The sequence below is a fragment of the Tursiops truncatus genome, chromosome 4 (genome assembly GCF_011762595.2).
Source record: "Tursiops truncatus isolate mTurTru1 chromosome 4, mTurTru1.mat.Y, whole genome shotgun sequence".
In the NCBI taxonomy this organism is placed as follows: domain Eukaryota; kingdom Metazoa; phylum Chordata; class Mammalia; order Artiodactyla; family Delphinidae; genus Tursiops; species Tursiops truncatus.
The window spans coordinates 109,595,324-109,613,121 of NC_047037.1; the positions used below are offsets into that span (position 1 = coordinate 109,595,324).

Consider the following 17,798-nt stretch of genomic DNA (forward strand, 5'->3'; position numbering starts at 1 on the left):
AAATGAATGTTTAAGATCAATGTATGTTAGAAGGCACTAAAATGAAGTCTTAAATTTAAGTAATAAAGAGTACTTTTAAAGTAGAAACTTAAACATATACATTAAGGAATATAATTTGCGTGTGTGTTAAACATTATTTTGAGAAACAATTTACTACCTTGTGCCTGTGTCTTCAAATAATTAACAATGTTCAAAACTTGGGAAATGTTTTCTCTTAGAATCCTATCTGCTATTTACCTTTTGAACCAGTATTTTACTTATTCAGTTGATGTTAGGGAAATATCAGACAAGTGTACAGAGATGCATTTATAAGACTGGTCTTTTTTTATAATGCCAGAATATTAGAAAAAGCCAAAATGACTAACATGAGGAAAATAGTTAAATAAAATTGCATTTTATGTACAAAATGGAATACCATCATGGTGATAATATACTTATTAACATGAAAAGTGTTTATATTAAAAGTCAAAATAATATATAATATATCTACCTTTTTTCAAAAACTAGTTGTTAAGTAGGTAGGTAGGTAGGTAAGATAGATAAATAGATAGATGGATATGTATATAAGTATAGGTATGGATGTAGATAGAGATATATATATAGCTATTGCTATAGATATAAATAAAAATAAATAAAATATTTATCAACAGGGAAACAGTGATGTCATTTCGCTTGGGCTGCTATAATGAAATGCCAAAGACCAGGTAGCTTATAAACAATAAAAGTTTATTTCTCACAATTTCTGGAGACTGGGGGTCTGAGATCAGAGTGCCAGCATGGTTGAGAGAGGGACCTTTTCCAGGTCATAGACTTCTAGTGATATCTTTTTGTGGTGGAAGGAGAAAGGGAGCTCAGTGGAGTCTAGTATTTATGAAAGTGCTAATCACTTTCATAAGGGCTCTACCCGCATGACCTAAACACCTTCCAAAGGTCCCACATCCTAAGATCATCATACTGAGGATTAAATTTCAACTTAGGTGGAATAGAATCATCTGTATACTATACATATACTATAAAAATATATACTATATAGCATAATATATACAATATATAGCATATATGTGTGTATAATATATAGTATAACTATAAATAACCCCTGAGAGCTTGTTCAGAGGTTGCAGGATGAACATGTAGTGGGAATAATGAAGGAAGAGTGTAGAGAGGGGATTCCTAACATAGCAACCTGATTTTCCCTATCAATCTGGGTGTCTTGTAGAAAAATTACTTTCACAGTCAATTCTGCATTTTAAGATCTAAAATAGATAATTCAAAGAACATTAATGCTTGGCTTAGGGAAATGTGTTTGTATTATAAAATATATGAATAAACGCATCAGCATAGAACTTCCACACTTTAAAGAGAAGAATAATTTTGTACCATGAAACCAAGTGAAGAAGGGCCAAATAGCTGCCTTGAATTCATCCTGGTTGCTTGTGTGTCTGCTGCAGAGTTGGGCTGGTTAGTTCCCTCCTCAGAATGATGGGAGCCAGAAATTTTAGGTTTATAGTAACTCTCACTTATTGGCTTTTATGTCATTCTTTTCTGAGCACCATCAGAAATGAGTGTGTAATGTAAAAGCTGCCAAACATTGAAAGCTTTAGCCGCCAGACCCTGTACCAAGTGCCTTAACGTACCTCGTTTGAACCTTAAAAGAGCTTTTATGAAACTTGTTATCCTATTTTACAGATGAGGAAACTGAGTCCCGGAGAGATTCAATTGCCTAAATTCATGTTTCTCATAAATGTCCTCATTGGAATTAAAATCCATGCAGCAGGCAGTCATCAAATCCTGTTATTTCCACCTCAAAAATGCCATTCTTTTCTCCATTCCCACTGCATCTGGTCATCTCTTTTTTTTTTTTTTTTTTTTTTTTTTTTTGGCCACGCAGTGCGACTAGTGGGATCTTAGTTCCCCAACCAGGGATCAAAACTAGGCCCTTGGCAGGGAAGGCACAGAGTCCACTGGACCACGAGGGAACTCCCCTGGTTATTTCTTATCTTATACTTTGAATTCCATGTTAGCTTTCCTACCATTCAGCTATTTCCAATATCCAGTGTCTCCTCCACATTGTATTTACCAGAGATACTTTAATAAAAACACATTTGAGCTTTGCATCCCCCTACTTAAAAGTAGCTTAAGGTTTAAAGATTGTAAGGCCCATCCTAATCTAGCTTCATCCTGCCTGTCTCACCTCTTCTCCTTACCACAAGCCCTATTTCATGGCTAAACCAAACTCCTTACTACATCTCACCTTCTCACTCAACACATTTGCACATCATTCCATTATCTTGGAATCTCTGTCCACATATGAGAATTTGGTCAATGTTTGCACTGTATTTCCATGGTATCTGCTTCTAAGCAATACGGGAGAGTGGTAACCAAGGGTGAGGGTGCTAAAATCGAACTGTCTGGGCTAATAGGCCCCACTACTTAATAACTCTCTGTGCCTCAGTTTCCTTACCTATAAAACTGGGACAATAATAGTAACTACTTCAGGGTTGTTGAAAATGAAAGGAATTAATTCATGTGTAATGCTTAGAATAGTGCCTGGCAAATAATAAGCCAACATTAAGCTTTTGTTGCTGATTCTACTATGATAATCATGATGACAGTGATATAACAGTCTTCCCCCAGAAAGGCTAAAGAAATTGCTTATTAATACTGGAGTCAACTCAGAGATTCATGGTCATACCAAAATAAAAGTATTTTTGCCTATAGAGAGCTTGGATCCGGTTTGTAGGCTACTATACTTTAGCTACCCTATTGCATTTCTGGTCTCTCCTAAATTCCCAACTAGTTGAAATCCCACTAGTACTAGGACATACAATTTTCTCCAGACAGTACCTTCAGTATCAGCAATGAATATGCTGGACTACAATTCTGGAGGTGCATCTTTTTGCTGGTTGAATGGATGATGGAGCAAGCTATGCCATGGGTTCACTATGGGCTGATGTGAATCAGGCTCCAGACCTAGGCAGGACTCCTAAATGTAGCAGAGGGAAGTTCCCATATCACTTTAAGACACCATAAAGTAAATAAAGGCCCGCAGAGTTAGAAATCTGGTTCCCTCCTCTGTCACATAGCAGACAACAATATAAGAAGTATTGTTTAGACTGAAATACTCAAATTAAGGAAAAGTTTTGCAGACACCGTAATTTTTATGAAGCTGCTACAGATATATTTGGATGTTATTTTTATTTTGATGACTATAGTCCTGAAAAGTTAAATGTAAATTGCAGTGTTTCTTAGCAGAGTTTACCATTTAAAGCAACTCTACAGTAAATCATTTTGAATTACATCATAGCTTGTTAGTTTTTATTTATTAGAATATTAATATGCTAGCTTCTTTTCTGCCTTTCTTTTTTATTGAAGTATAACTGACATAACGTTACATTAGTTTCAGATGTACAACACAATGACTCAGTATTTGTATATATTGCAAAATGATCATCCAGTCAGTCCAGTTAAGATCCATCACCCTACATAGTTACAAAATTTTTTTTTCTTGTGATGACAACTCTCAAGATCCTCTCTCCTAGCTAACTTTCAAATATGCAATGCCGTATTATCAACTATCGTCACCATGCTGTACATTACATCCCCATATTTTTTAATTTTTATTTTATAACTGGAAATTTATGTCTTTTGACCCTCTTCACCCATTTGCCCAACCCCCCACCCCTACCTCAGGCAACTACTGATCTGTTCTCTGTCTCCATGCACTTGTTCTTTGTTTGCTGGTTGGTTGTTGTTATTGTTGTTTTTAGACTCCACCTATCAGTTAGATCATACGGTATTTGTCTTTTTCTGTCTGACTTACTTCACTTAGCAACTATTTACTTTAAAGTAGGACACACTTGTATCAGCTACGGTACTTTCCAACTCAAAGGAGAAACCTGTGGCTTAGAAAAGTGCAGCATTAAAGTGGCAAATGTAAGTAAATTTTGGAAAGTAGTGTTTAATTTTTAGGAGGAAAAAAAGAAGCCATAAAATAGAAATCTAACCTGAGAAAAACAATAGGAGCCAGTCTATTAGACCACTAATATCTAAATTTGATTTTCAGAAGGAAGAATGTATATGTAGGTGTTATTATTTTATTTCATGTTTAAAGTGTATCAGGTTTCTGGTTCTCATCATTATAATGAGAAATAATATCAAATGGGTTCCCAACTAAGTGTCTCAGCCGTACACACACACACACACACACACACACACACACACATTTAAATTAAAGATATACATCTAATGGTGGCACATGGATCTGAGAAAGGGATGGGGAAAATGAATAATAAAAGTGATGACTTGGGTTTCTGTAGCACCTGAAGTTTAAAACGTACTTGCCTGATGTGATGAGGTAGAAAGAACTTTGGATTTTAATGAGAAGAACTAAATTTTAATGGTTGCTTTTCTAGTTATTATCCATGTGAGGTTGGGCAAATCCCTTAACTGTCTATAGAGTTTTGGATTTCTCATCTGTGAAATGGATATTATAGAGAGTTCCTTCGAGGATCAAAAAATAATGTACATACAGCCTTTGGAAATTGCAAAGCGTTGTACAGGTTTCAGAGATTATAGAAATAGAGATCTCAAAAATTACTCCGAGATTTCAGAGATTATTTCAGAGATGAAATAAGTATGACAGAGATACTGTTCTCAGTTTGTGCATGAGGAAAATGAGATGTAGAACAAGGAATGTGTGACCAGGCTACAACTGTGCCCTGGGCTTTTGAGTCCAAATGCTGCTGGTACTGAATGCTAGACTATGCTGTTTCTAAGCCAGGGCTGTGCATCATTTATAGGGCACAGCTATAGTAAATTATAACCTAAACTGATTTCAAAGACTTTAAAACATACAATTATTTAGTCATCTTAATAAGAAATGCTAATATTACCGGGTGATGTTTATGTTTGTTTTCAAATGCAGGTAATGAATTTGGGCATCCTGAATGGTTAGACTTCCCAAGGAAAGGAAATAATGAGAGCTACCATTATGCAAGAAGGCAGTTTCATTTAACTGATGATGACCTTCTCCGCTATAAGTTCCTAAATAACTTTGACAGGGATATGAATAAATTGGAAGAAAGATGTCATTGGCTTTCAGCTCCACAGGTAAGCTCTTTACTCTAAATGTTATGTTTTAGTCACATGCTTAGAATGGCAATTGATTTAAATCTATATGCAGATCTTTTAAACAGCATTTTATTATTCAGTGTGTAGTGCCCTGTGACATACTTCAGGTTGTCAAAACATGTTACTGAAGTCTCCCCAATAGATAATGAAAATCTTAAACATAATTCCCTGCTTACATTCCTGGTTAGCTTGTCGTTGTTTAAATTTAGTAATTTTTATTTCAGTTGGTTAAAATAAATGACAAAAGCTCTGCATGGCATCCACTTTGGAAATTGCTGTGGAAATATCTTAATTGTTTTGACTATTTTTCTTTATATAAATAATTATGCTGTCATAAAGAAACTGCTTTGACAACATGGAGATTTCTTTATTCCTTTTTTTTTCCTTCCTTTACTGGTCTCTAACTTGTCATTTCAATAGATGCCATTATACCTCCATGCTGTTTTGTATTTTTCATGAGCCTGAAAAAGTCTCAGTTTTCAATAAGTTTTAGAAAATGTAATTAACAGGTTCAGATTTTATACAGTGTTTTTTTTTCTCTTGCAAAAATTAGCATATAATATGTGTTACTTATAATCCATTTACTTTCTACTGGTGCTGTTTGAAATTACTGTTGATGTGTTTTTACTTTGGTGTCTCTGATTTTTTTTTAATGGTTGGACAAAGGTACTTATATTTTCAGTAAGATTGGCTACATGACACAAATGCCCTAATCGCATTTATTAGTAGTGCTGTTTCCAGAAGAGAGAGCAAAATGATGCGCCTTTTCAATAGGAACAATGTTGAATACCAAAAGGCATGCTGTTTGCTCTAGAGCCTTAGCTCACATTTCTAAATTACCAAGAGTGGCGCTGCTGACGTGCATGGAAAAAGTCCTATCAAAGCTGGGGCTGGAAGAGGGTAGGGTTGAGAAAACAAAGCCTTCTCACTACCTACTGTAAAATGTGGTGTATAAAATAAGAGAGCTTGTAGATGTTGTAATTCCTTTTCAGACTTTCTCTATTATTAGGCAAAAAAAAAAGTATACTGTGAAGGACTCTTGGTTGTTTTTGAATCTGACAAAGTCGTGCAATAATGTAAAGTTTTTCAGAAAACTACAACTTCAGAAATCTGGATATAATAACAATGTTACATCATATTTTGAAAAGTAATTTTATATACCTTACCTCATTAAGGAGTAAAACAAAAGTCTTAAAGAAAATTCACTTATAAGTAGATCTAATACACACACACACACACACACACACACACACACACACACACACACACACACACACACACACACACACACATGCTTTATGTATAGCACAGGTGCTATATTTTTAGCTAAAACCTAAGCCAAAACCCTAATCCTCTGTCTGTGCTTTGTTTGAAGTTGGCAAGTTGCTGGTGAGCTTTTATACTCCTTAAGCAATTTTTTGAGACTGCTGTTGGCCTAGAGTTTGATACGGCATGATTGCAACATGTTCAAAAAATATAACATGCTAGAATTTTCATTTTTGGCTTAATAACTAACAAGGCTGTTAATAAAGACAAAAACAACTTTTTTGTAAAGAATTTACTTGTAGCAGCATCTGGGTATTATTTAAATGTATTATGTGTTTTAATTCTTGCAGGCTTATGTTAGTGAACAGCATGAAACCAATAAGATCATTGCTTTTGAGAGAGCAGGCCTTCTTTTCGTTTTCAACTTTCATCCAAGCAACAGCTACACTGATTACCGACTTGGAACGACAGTGCCAGGAAAATATCCTTTTTGTTGCCAATGAATATGACTGTCTGCATTCAGTTTTTTTATTGCATCATAGAGCGTCAGAAAAACTAATGCTGATCTTGGTGACGGTAGCTCTCAGTTTCTTCATCTGAAAAATGAGGGACTTAAAATAGTTGATAAATCTTTGCTTAATTCAGGTACACTAAGTTAACCCTAAACTCCATTCTGGCTCTAAAAAGTATGATTTTTAATATTTTCTTAAGTAATATTTTAATCCAATATGTAGTATAGGATTAATGTACTATTAATATACTATTAATAGTATAGGAGATAATTGTTGTTTCTCTTTATGAAAATATTTTGTAAGTTGCCCCTGAGAATTGTCTCCTTTCCCCTTCTCCACTGAGTGAGCAAGTAGACAGTAGCTGTAAAGATAGCTTCCTTCCCCTTTCTTTTTCCCGTCTCCTAAAATACAAGACATAGCTCGCTTTTGTGGGCCTGAATTGGTAAGGAATCAGGGCATGGGAGGTGGAAGCAAAGGAAATAATAGGGAAAATGTTTTGATATAGTCTGAACATTCATTTACTCATCCATTCATTCATTTCACAGATATTTACTAAGCATCTATCTATTGAACACCTGCATGCCAGCCCTGTGCTAGGTGCTGGAAGTACAGGAATTTTCCTGGCAGATTCAGTCACTGCCCTCATCGAGCTTTTAAACTAGTGAAGAAGACAAACATTAATAATTGTAAGTGTGATCATTGTGACAAAGTGAAACCTGCTGTGTATTTTAAAGAGATTATGGCTTACCCAATCCATGGAAAAAAGTGACAGATTCAGGATCTAGCAACAAACCAGCACAGATTTTTAAACAGGCAGTAGAAATAATGTGTTCTTCCCCTGAAGCCCTAACAATGATTAATGTCAGCCACCTGAGTGAGATGCCGGACGCCAACATGAAGTCCTACGTGTCAGGGTGTCTCTAGCTACAGTAAGAGAAACCCCCTTTTTGACTGGCTCAAACAATAAGGAAAATGCATTTTGCCAAACAATGAAAGCCCTGAGGTAGGGGGACCCCAGCACTGTGACAATATCATCAAGTTCCCTGGTCCATTGGCCTTTCTGCTTTTAACTCTCAGGGTGCCAGCAGTGTCCAAAGGCTGGCACCTGGTAGAGTTGCAAGACAACAGCCATGGTTCCAAATGTCACCTTCAGACACAACAAAAGGCAAAGAGATTTGTGTCTTTTTTCAAGAATGAAGTCACTTTAGCAAATTTCCTTTTGTATCCCATTGACCAGAATTCAGTCACATATCCCCAGAGAGGTGTCTAGGGAGGAGAATGCTATCATCATTAGTAGCTTAATCAGGAATTACCCCTGAGTCTCCAGGAAGTGGCCTCCTTGGTGAAGTGGCTGCCCAGACAGAATGTTTCTTGGCAGTTAGGAGTAAAGGGCCATACTATCTGATAAGTAGCCTGTGGCATCTGTGCTGCTCAGTGACATTGAGGGTCGTGAAAGATGTTCCCTGTCTTCTACCCCAACCCTCCCAGATCACCATCCCACAGGACATCAGAGCATTTGGGAGGGAAGGCTACTGCTGTGACTAATAGCCTAAATATGCCCCCCAGTTAATACAGAGAATGCTCAGATAATGGAAATCAGTGTAATGAGGTTGTCTGCACTAAAGAAGAGCTGTACTGTTCAGGAGGCAAATGTTCTCACCATCTCCATGAAGAAATGCAAACAGATGCTAGACATGTAGCAACTCATACATAAGCCTTCTCAGCTACAAACTGCTAAAAGTAATACCCCTAGACTAAATCCTGCTATATCTAATAATGTCATATAATCAAGACATAATTTTGATTTTTATCAGATCAAAATGCAATTACAGAACACTTGTGATCTATTGCAGTGTTTGTTAGTTAAGTACTGCCCTTGACCCTAAGTGGGGAAGAAGAGACGTACAAAACCAATTTAGGATGTAAGGCATAATGCAGTAAAGGGGATGGGGCAGGAATGTTCCACAAACTTATCCTCATGTTTAACAGAGGATAAGTAAAAGAAAAATAAGTAAATATGAGAGAGAGAGAGAGAGAAAGAAACAGAGATTGATTAATTGATTGATTGAAAAGGAAAAGACTTTTAAGCCTGGATCGGGGAGGAGAGAGAGAGAGATGATTGGTGGATTGATGGATTGATTAAGAAAAGACCTTTAAGCGTGGACCTTGAGAAATGGATAAAATTGTAGAAAAAATTGAGGAAGGCCGTTCAAGCTGTTGGAAATCAGAGACTATCCTTAGATAATGGATAGTACCATAGATTAACTGGAGAATGAGGACCAGAAGGAAAAGTACTCAGAGATAAAACTAAAAAGACAGATTGCCATCACATAATAGAATATTTTAATGCCTTATTAATTAGTTTAGGCTTTTTTTCTATAGTTTCATAGTGAGTCACTGAAGGGTTTGGGCTAGGGAGCTACTTGATAAGAATGTATGCATTTGGAAAAGTTCTCATGTACCCAGGGTGTTAGAGAGCCTTTATGAGGAGAGAGGTTGGAAGTACAGGTATCAATTATGAAAAATTCAAGTACACATAAAAGAGAATTAGGGTATGAACTAAAGTAATGTCCATAGGATAGAAAGAGGTATATGAAGCACTTTCTTGCAGTGAAAGGACTCAGCAATTGTTTGGACACGGGTTGTATGTAGAAAAGAAGATACAAGGTTTCACTTTGAAGAGTGAGAAGAATGGTAGTAGCATTATTACTGAGGATAGCAAAGCAAGGAGGAGGAGTAACCAGTTTGGGGAATAGAAAATATGAACTTAATTTAGCATCACTGACAAATGGAAATACATGGAATTTCAATGATGATGTCTAGGAGAAAAATCTTGGCTCAAGCTACATTGATCCCCTATCTGAAGTCTGTGTAATTTAACAATATTATTAAATGAAAATATATATAATAACATAGTATATTTTACTAAGTAAAATTCACCCCAAAAGTTAATTTTGTTTAATGATACAAAGTTACACTGTACATGAAAGTCTAGTTTGGTTTTGGTAAACCTTGCCACAAATTGAATCTTTCGAAATTTAGCCATTTGTTTAAATGCCCATAGGCACCTGTTATACAGAAAATTTCTATACTGATAAATACTGAATGCTTTATATTAATGACTCATTTCAGAAAATGTACTCATTAAATGTTGTAATGATATACAGATCTTGGGAAATTGGGCCATATCTTTATAGAAGTCATAGTTGCAGCCTTAGTCATCTGTTGCGTCTCTAAGAGAACCTTGAAGAAATATTGTTTGGTTCTTTTACTACAAGGATTTTGTCTTCTACAGACTTGTGCCCACTTGGACCTTATTTACTCTTGCTGCCTTTCTCATTCCTGTCTTTCTGTAAACAAGCTGTAACTAATTCCCATATGTTATTGCTTCCTCCAAGGACATTTGCATTTTAATAACAGTCTCTTTGAATACTCAAAAGTATGGAAGACCTAATGGACTAGATATCTAGTAGAATATTTTTTTTTATAATGAGGATGTGTTTTTTTTTTTGAGGAAAGGAAGGCAGTAGTAGAGCATTTCCAACATACCTTAAACCATATTTTCTAATTAGCTATATTACTACTGCCAGCCCTAACTCCTAGCTTGAAATCATAAAAACTTCCAGTGTTTGAAATGCTTTATACTCCAATGACCCAGTTCGGTGCAGAAATCCCACCTATATACTCCTCCACAAATCATAGCAGTCATTAGAACACTTTCCATCTTAGGAATCTCACTATTTCACAAGGTAAACAATTCAAGTTTGTTTGTTTGTTTTTAATATAGCCTTAAATGTAAGTGCATTAATTCTGTACTCTGGGGCCAATGCCTGTTCTATATGCCAGCTATTCAAATCAAAAAGGCATTTAACTTGTTCCTCACAGTACCACCTCTCCTTAGTCTACCCTCTTCCAGACCAAATATACCTCTGGTTTCTTTAATAGATTCTTGTGATACTTTCCAGACCTGTTACCATCATGTCTCTCTTATCAAAATCCACCGAGCATTGTTCACACTCCTCTTCATTGTGTCTCCAGAACTAACAGCAGAATATTCCAGATATGGTCTGGCAAGTATGATATTGAGTGCCCCATTACCTCCTCTTATCTTGAGACTGCTGTCTCATTAATGGAGTTAAAGTTACATCAGCTTTTCTGGCAGCCATCACATTTTTCACTCATACTGTATTCACTTTCAAATAAAAAGCTTTAGCTTTTCTTTATGTGTCCTATCTTTATGTGTCCTATCTCCCTTATTCTTTATTTATTCAGCTACTTTAACTAAAATCCCAAATTTAACATTGAACATAAAAAAACATTATTTTTTGTCTCTAAACTATTAATAGAGAAGATAAAAGAGCATGAGAGTATTAATGTTATGATCATACCATCTCCCCTAAGCAATAGATAGATCTCTTCTTTCAGATTCTTGTTGTTTCTAGCTTAGCTTTAACAGTCCTTTTTACTATCCTTAGCATTTTACAAGTCTCATTTCTTTTTGGTCTTTCATCTTTCTGACTTTGTTCTTATACCTTTAAACAACATTGTAGTTCAGCATTATAGAATCATTTCAGGTATAGAAAGTACGAAAACATTGGGATTTCTATGCTGTAGTTTCTGACTTTACCAAAGTGTTCTTCTATGACACTGGTATTTCCAACTACTGAGCCAGTGAATTGAATACAGATTTTTCTCTGTGAAGGATCCACAGAGGCAAGATTGGATGTATTAATCAAGTCAGGAAATTCATCAAATTTTTAATTCCCAGAAAAGCAGGATTTGGTACCAGAACAAATTTAAAGTTTCTAAAGAAGTCATTTGAACTTCCTCTGTCACTATGAAATATAAACCTGCAATAGGCAGCATGTCTGAATTCTTGCGCAGTTCCATTTTTTTAACCTGTGTATCCTGTATATCAAATAGCAAGACATCAACTTTCACTCAGATCTGTGTAGCATATGTGCTGACTGTCTTCCCAAGAAACTGTTGTAAGGGGAGCTATTTTGGGGGCAATGCCAGGCAGAATAGAAGCAACACTTTAAGGATGCTTTTAGCTGTCACTTCAAAATAAGATGATAAATTTGGAAAGCTGAGAGGGTTGTCTGCTTTGTATTACTAAGGTTTTGAACCTGGTCTTCACGGTGATTGCTAAAGGACATCGTATTATTTCTACAAAAGGAATCTGTAGCCATATTCTAGAAAACAAGAAATAGCAACAATAAAAACCCTTTGCCTGGGCACTGTCTCCCATTTGTCTTTTTAGCCACTAATCTGCAGTGTAATAATCACCAGCGTTCTTTCCTACAGTGGATAGCAATGTGGGTGATGCAGAACTGAGACCCAATGTACTGGCAGGTTACATGCTCAGGAAGATAAAATGCATTCTCCTGATGTGGTGTATTTGCTTATGATTTTACATTGTTTAGCTGGAGAGAAAGCAAGAAACATAATGCCCTTTATAGTATCAGAATCATTATTGTATTTCTGTGGTCACATTTCTTCACTTAGACCATTATCAAATCAGCATTGAATCAAAAGGAAAATTGCTGAGCCCCTAAGGACAAACTACTCTTTCTAATCCATTTTGAATAAAACAAATGATGCTGCCTCATTTTGAGTGACGTAGGGGAGAGCATGGGTGAAGGGTCCCTCTTTTGAGGACCTTCTGTTTGCTAGCCATTTTTATTAAGTATGTAGCTTAACATTCCCAGGTGCCCCGTAAGGTAGGTTGTATTAGATTCATGTGACCAGATCAGGAAACTAGGCCTTTAAGTAACTCTTCAACTTCCCTCCAGCACAGGCTGGTGAAGGTTGAGCAGTGTGTTACAAAGCCCATGTTCTTTCTATTAGACCACGGTGCCCCTTTCTGCCATTCATGGGTGCGTACATTTAGTTGCTGGTGGTAGCAATAGTGGTATTAGAGATGATGACTTATTTCTGTAATGTTCAAAAGGATTTTGCTATAGTTCTGGGAAAATAGGTAGCATGAGAAAATTATACACAATTTCATGGCACAGACTTCAGTCTCGTCAGGTTCCCTCAGTACCTCACCATCACGCTCTACAAATTTTTCCCCACATATTCTTCCTCGTGACCCCTGTCGCCATCATCCAAAAGAAAAAACTAAAAAATATATATTTTTTAAAGCAAAACATGAAGTAATTGCTTCAGGTCAATTATTGTGATTTCTCTGCATTCTGGAGAATATAAATGTGCCATAGTTCTTTGCTCAAAGTGAAACCTTCTGATGCTTCACATCAATTAAGTTTACTGTAAAATATTTATGTGAATGTTAAGCCCTCACAGCTCATTTATAAGGTATGTGTCTTGGTATGTACAGATTCTTATCACTCTGAGAGCGTAAATAACACTAGTAACAAACGTTTTCAAATTATTTGTCAGCATGCTTTTGAGGTGGGGTGAGAATAATAGTGTTATTACAGCCCCCTTTCCAAATGGCTTTTCAAACTCTTACGATATTGAAATGTTAAGAGGAATCGTCATAAATTATAGCTTGTGAAGAATATGTGAATCCAGGCCAAAAATATTTAAAGCTAAGGGAACGGATGAGTAAATAGTTGGATTTGACTCAAGATCTTTGCAATATTTTCATTAAACTGCTGAAAGATGTACTTTTTAAAATGTAAATTCAGACACTGACATTTGCAACCTGCACACAGAGTTTCTTATGAGCATATAAGGTCACTTGGATGATTCACTGAAGTGTGATCGCCGAAGGCAGAGATGTTGTTGTGAGTTGCTTAGTTTACAGAAGCCTTTGAAGCGTGGTTATGTAACAGTCTGTGTTTGTTAGAATCTAGGCTTTATGCAGCAAATAAAAACAAAGGACTTAATTTAGGATTAGCTAGTTGCCACATTCTATCAAGATTTTATATGTAAAGGTTAATTTCTGGACTAAAAATGTAGAGCTTAACTTTTTAGTTTTCCAGGCTTAGATGTTTTGGTAAAAAATTAAAGGAAGAAAAAAAAACAAGTCCAAGGGTTTCTCATAAAAGATCTACATAGTGACTTTGAACAGATGCAAGCATGTTTCTTTTCCTCATGCGCATATGTGTGAGAGAGAGAGAGCACAAAAGCGCTTTTACTCTGTGTCCATTTAGTGATGAAGCTCTTTTTATGCGAATGGGGACAGGTAATCCTACTAACAATTTTATATTTAACGTAAGTCCTCCTTTTGTTTCTGTAGCTTCAAAATGGATGTACACTCATGGCCTTGGTTAGCCTTCTTTAGTTTCAAGGTGAAAGTAATACTTTTAAACATTACCTCATTACCTAGAGGTACTTTTGGTAATTTTTCATTGTTAAACGCTGTCCAAAAACCCCTGTGATGTAATGATAATGACAAACGTGTACCCCCCACCTCCACTGGCAATAAAGAGCCTATGATTTAGCTTCATTTTCTACTCAGGAATTTGAGATGAATCACAAAGTAAGGAAAATATTTTGCAACTGCTGTAACACTTTTAGATTGGTTTAATATATATTCAGAGGACCATAGGTAGTAATGAATAATGAGTGGGCCCTTACTACACACAAACGTTTTTAGTTTTTTTTTTTTTTAATAGCTGACTGCTATTCAGTGTCATTCAACAGCATTTCTGATTTTGGTTCATAGCTCAGTTGCTCAGTGATAGTCTCCTCTTGTTCCAGAAATTCATCTAACAATAGCTCAGTCAAGATTTCTCTCCTCTATTTCTTGTCTTTCTGGAGAAAACAGAAATCAGAAATATTATTGTATGCTATAAAAACAGGACATTCTCACCTACTAGTTGTGTCATTAATGGGAGGAAAACATTTGTTCCTAGCATAAGTATTTTTACCAATTTGTGAAAAGAGGTACTATTATATGGCAATTGACTCCAAGATACATGGTAAGACTGTCTTTCTTATATTAACAATTATATCTTTACTTGGAATATATTAGGTAAACATAAAGCTAAATTGTTGATTGATGGATGGATGGATGTATGGATGGATGGCTGGATAGATGGAGGATACAGTTTCCTAATGGTGGAAGAGCCCTTAAAGTTGTTCAAAATTAAGTAATTAAAACACAAAGATTTCTATAATCTATTGCTTTTCCCTTAGAGCAGATGTTTAATTAAATGGTAGAAAGGAAAAATTGATAAAATATTATCAATAACATACATCATGATTTTGTAGAATTTAAAATTGTGGAATCTGCTGTCAGAATACTTGCTGAACAGACTTTCATAATAAGACCTACCATCTATTTACAAACATATGCTTTGCATGCTGCAAGCACTTTACATTCACTATCTCATTTAGTAAACTTTTTCCTTTCCTAGGGAATAGCATTGCAAACTGTAGAGGAAGGAAAAATCCACAATGAAAACACTGGCCTGAAAGATTTCATATCTAAACTTTCTTTTTAAATTGTCCTTTATTTAATTAGTCCAGAACGGATTTTTCTCTTTTATTTTGAAAAATAAATTATACATATCACCTTTATATCTGATGCCAGCTTTTTTAAAATAGAGCATTCAGTATCTAAAATAAATTTCTAATATATTGAATGTTAAATTACTTTTTCCTTCTGCATCTCTGTAGAAATTAGCCCACCCCTGCCCCTTTTATTTTTTTTTTTCAGTGAACATCTCCTGCCTGCGAGAAAGCTGTTTGGATCTTCTATAAGTGAGATATTTTTATTTTCATCATTTTCTGTTAAGCTGTTCTAACTCCCACAGAATCTCACAGGGTCAAATTGAGGGCTCAGTGTTTCATCTGTATTTGAAAATGGTACCTGAATATTCCAGAAGATTTCTTAAAATTAAGCCATTATCTAATTACTGGTTCATTATAAATGTTTAAGGGCTCTTAAGGATATATGGGTGCTACAACCAAAAGAAAGTTGTGTCTCTCCAGAGAAAAGTGGAAAAAGTAAAGCCATGAACAATGTGTTCTTGGAAACAGTGGTTTCAGTTATAACCATGTGTAAGAACCATCTCTAATTCTATTAATGTGGTATCTGTTATCCTAAATGATGGCAAAATGCCTAATTAATCCCTATTTTATTTGTGAAATTTATCTGTGGAACTAATTAATCCTTTCGGTAGTTACATGATACCAACTGTTGAATAAGGAAAGCATTCTTTATTATGTTATTAAGTAAAATTATTTAATATATAACTTAAGTGCAGTCATATTACCTTTTATTGGCACACAATTAACATTTATGATAGGAACATTAATTTAAACAGAAGATTATTTTCTTTGTCTGTAAAATTATAACCATTACTGTAATTTTTTCCCCATAAGCTCTTTATTACTTAGGGAAATAGTCAATTTCACTCTACTACCTTCCCTTCTAACGCTCTTCCTTTTTGTTCAGCCTAAGGAAAACAAAAGGAAAGTAAGTTTCTCTGTGGTAGCATTCTTTTCTGATTCTGACACATTCCTTTCTTCAGTTTGTTCTCTTACCCTAACATTCTTATCTCACAAAGGCTCATGTAACGTGTATGGCAGTAGGTATTTCTGGGTCTTATATTTGTAAACATTGAGAAATTTGCTCTTTTTCCTAGGATAGTGGTTAAGAGCATTAGCTCTGGAATAAGACCATCTGAGAGTTCAAGTTCCATCTCTTCCACTTACTCATGAAAGTAATTTCTTTGTTTCCTAGTTTTCTCATTTTTAAAACACCTACTTGTAGAATTATTGTCAGAATTAAATGAATTGATGGCATGTAAAAGGCTTGGCAACAGTGTCCAGCACATACTATAAGCTCAGTACCTGTTAGCTGCGATGGTCGTAAAGTCTTCTGCTCCCTGCTATATCTTTTCCTCATTCTTGTGCCATTGGCCCACCTTTCTTCCTTACCTCCACTTTCTCCACATGCTGCACCACTATCTTGATTTCCCTTTCTTCTCTAATCACTCTTTGTGTTGTCTTTTTTCCCCTCAGATCCAAACCCAATCATTTATTCTTTTTTCTTGCTCTTTTCCCTTGAAGAACTCACACATGCTCATAACTTCAACTGTAGCTCTGTGAAGATGATCCCTAATTGCCCCTTCTACCATGGTCTTCCCCTATTCACTAAGTGAAATTTTGTGATGTTTAATGACTGTTAGGAAATACTGAGCAGTCTGGAATCATAGCTTTTTGAAAGATAGAAGAACTGTAGCATGACCTGGTTCTATTCAATTAAATAGAATTGGTTGGATCAGATGTATTTTAGAGATGGTTTCCAAATTAGTACCAAAAGTTAAATTGCATAACACTTGACAGTGTATGAATACTTTTATTTATATTGACTCATCTTGCCCTCACATCATCTTAGTGATGGGGTCAGGCAAGTATTTTTATCCTCAAATTAAATATAAGCATTAGAAAGATTTATAACTTTCACAAGATCATATTCTTAGTAAGTGAATAAATGTGATTTAAGTCTAGTTCCTGTAAGTTCAGCACAGTTTTTTACTTGGGCACCAGATAATTCACCTTTTATTGCCCTGTAGAAACACCATTAAAATAAGTAAAGTGTGTCTCACTAACTACTTATAATTTTATTTGTTTTCTCTGCTTCTCTTTGTAGAAGTTAATGGTGTCTCTGACTAAATGTCATTTTTTGCAGTGTTACACTGTCCTAGTTTCTGACACAAACACAGATCAATTTAGCTGGAGTATTTTTAAAATAAACATATTCACTTTAAAGGGATAAAATGATTTTCTAAGGAAAAAGATGACTGCTCAAATATTTGTTAAACCAGGATATAAATCTAAGTATATTTCAGCTTCAAGTGCAGATTGAGAAAGTGTCATGCTAGGTGCTGAAGGATGTTAGAGGATAAAGAGTCTGGGGACTAAAAATCCCATAGAATAAAGAACACTTTACAAAGAGGTGAAAGAGAA

At 35.4% G+C, this 17,798-nt stretch overlaps 1 protein-coding gene across 1 annotated transcript in view; it reads left to right on the plus strand.

Annotated features, from left to right (window-relative positions):
- Window positions 1–17,798, plus strand: part of GBE1 (1,4-alpha-glucan branching enzyme 1) — a 288,288-nt gene that overhangs the window by 244,456 nt on the left and 26,034 nt on the right. The window contains exons 13-14 of the mRNA XM_019922679.3: window positions 4,925–5,109; window positions 6,747–6,877. Of these exons, the coding sequence (XP_019778238.1) occupies window positions 4,925–5,109; window positions 6,747–6,877 (316 nt within the window). The remainder of the gene's footprint in view (window positions 1–4,924; window positions 5,110–6,746; window positions 6,878–17,798) is intronic.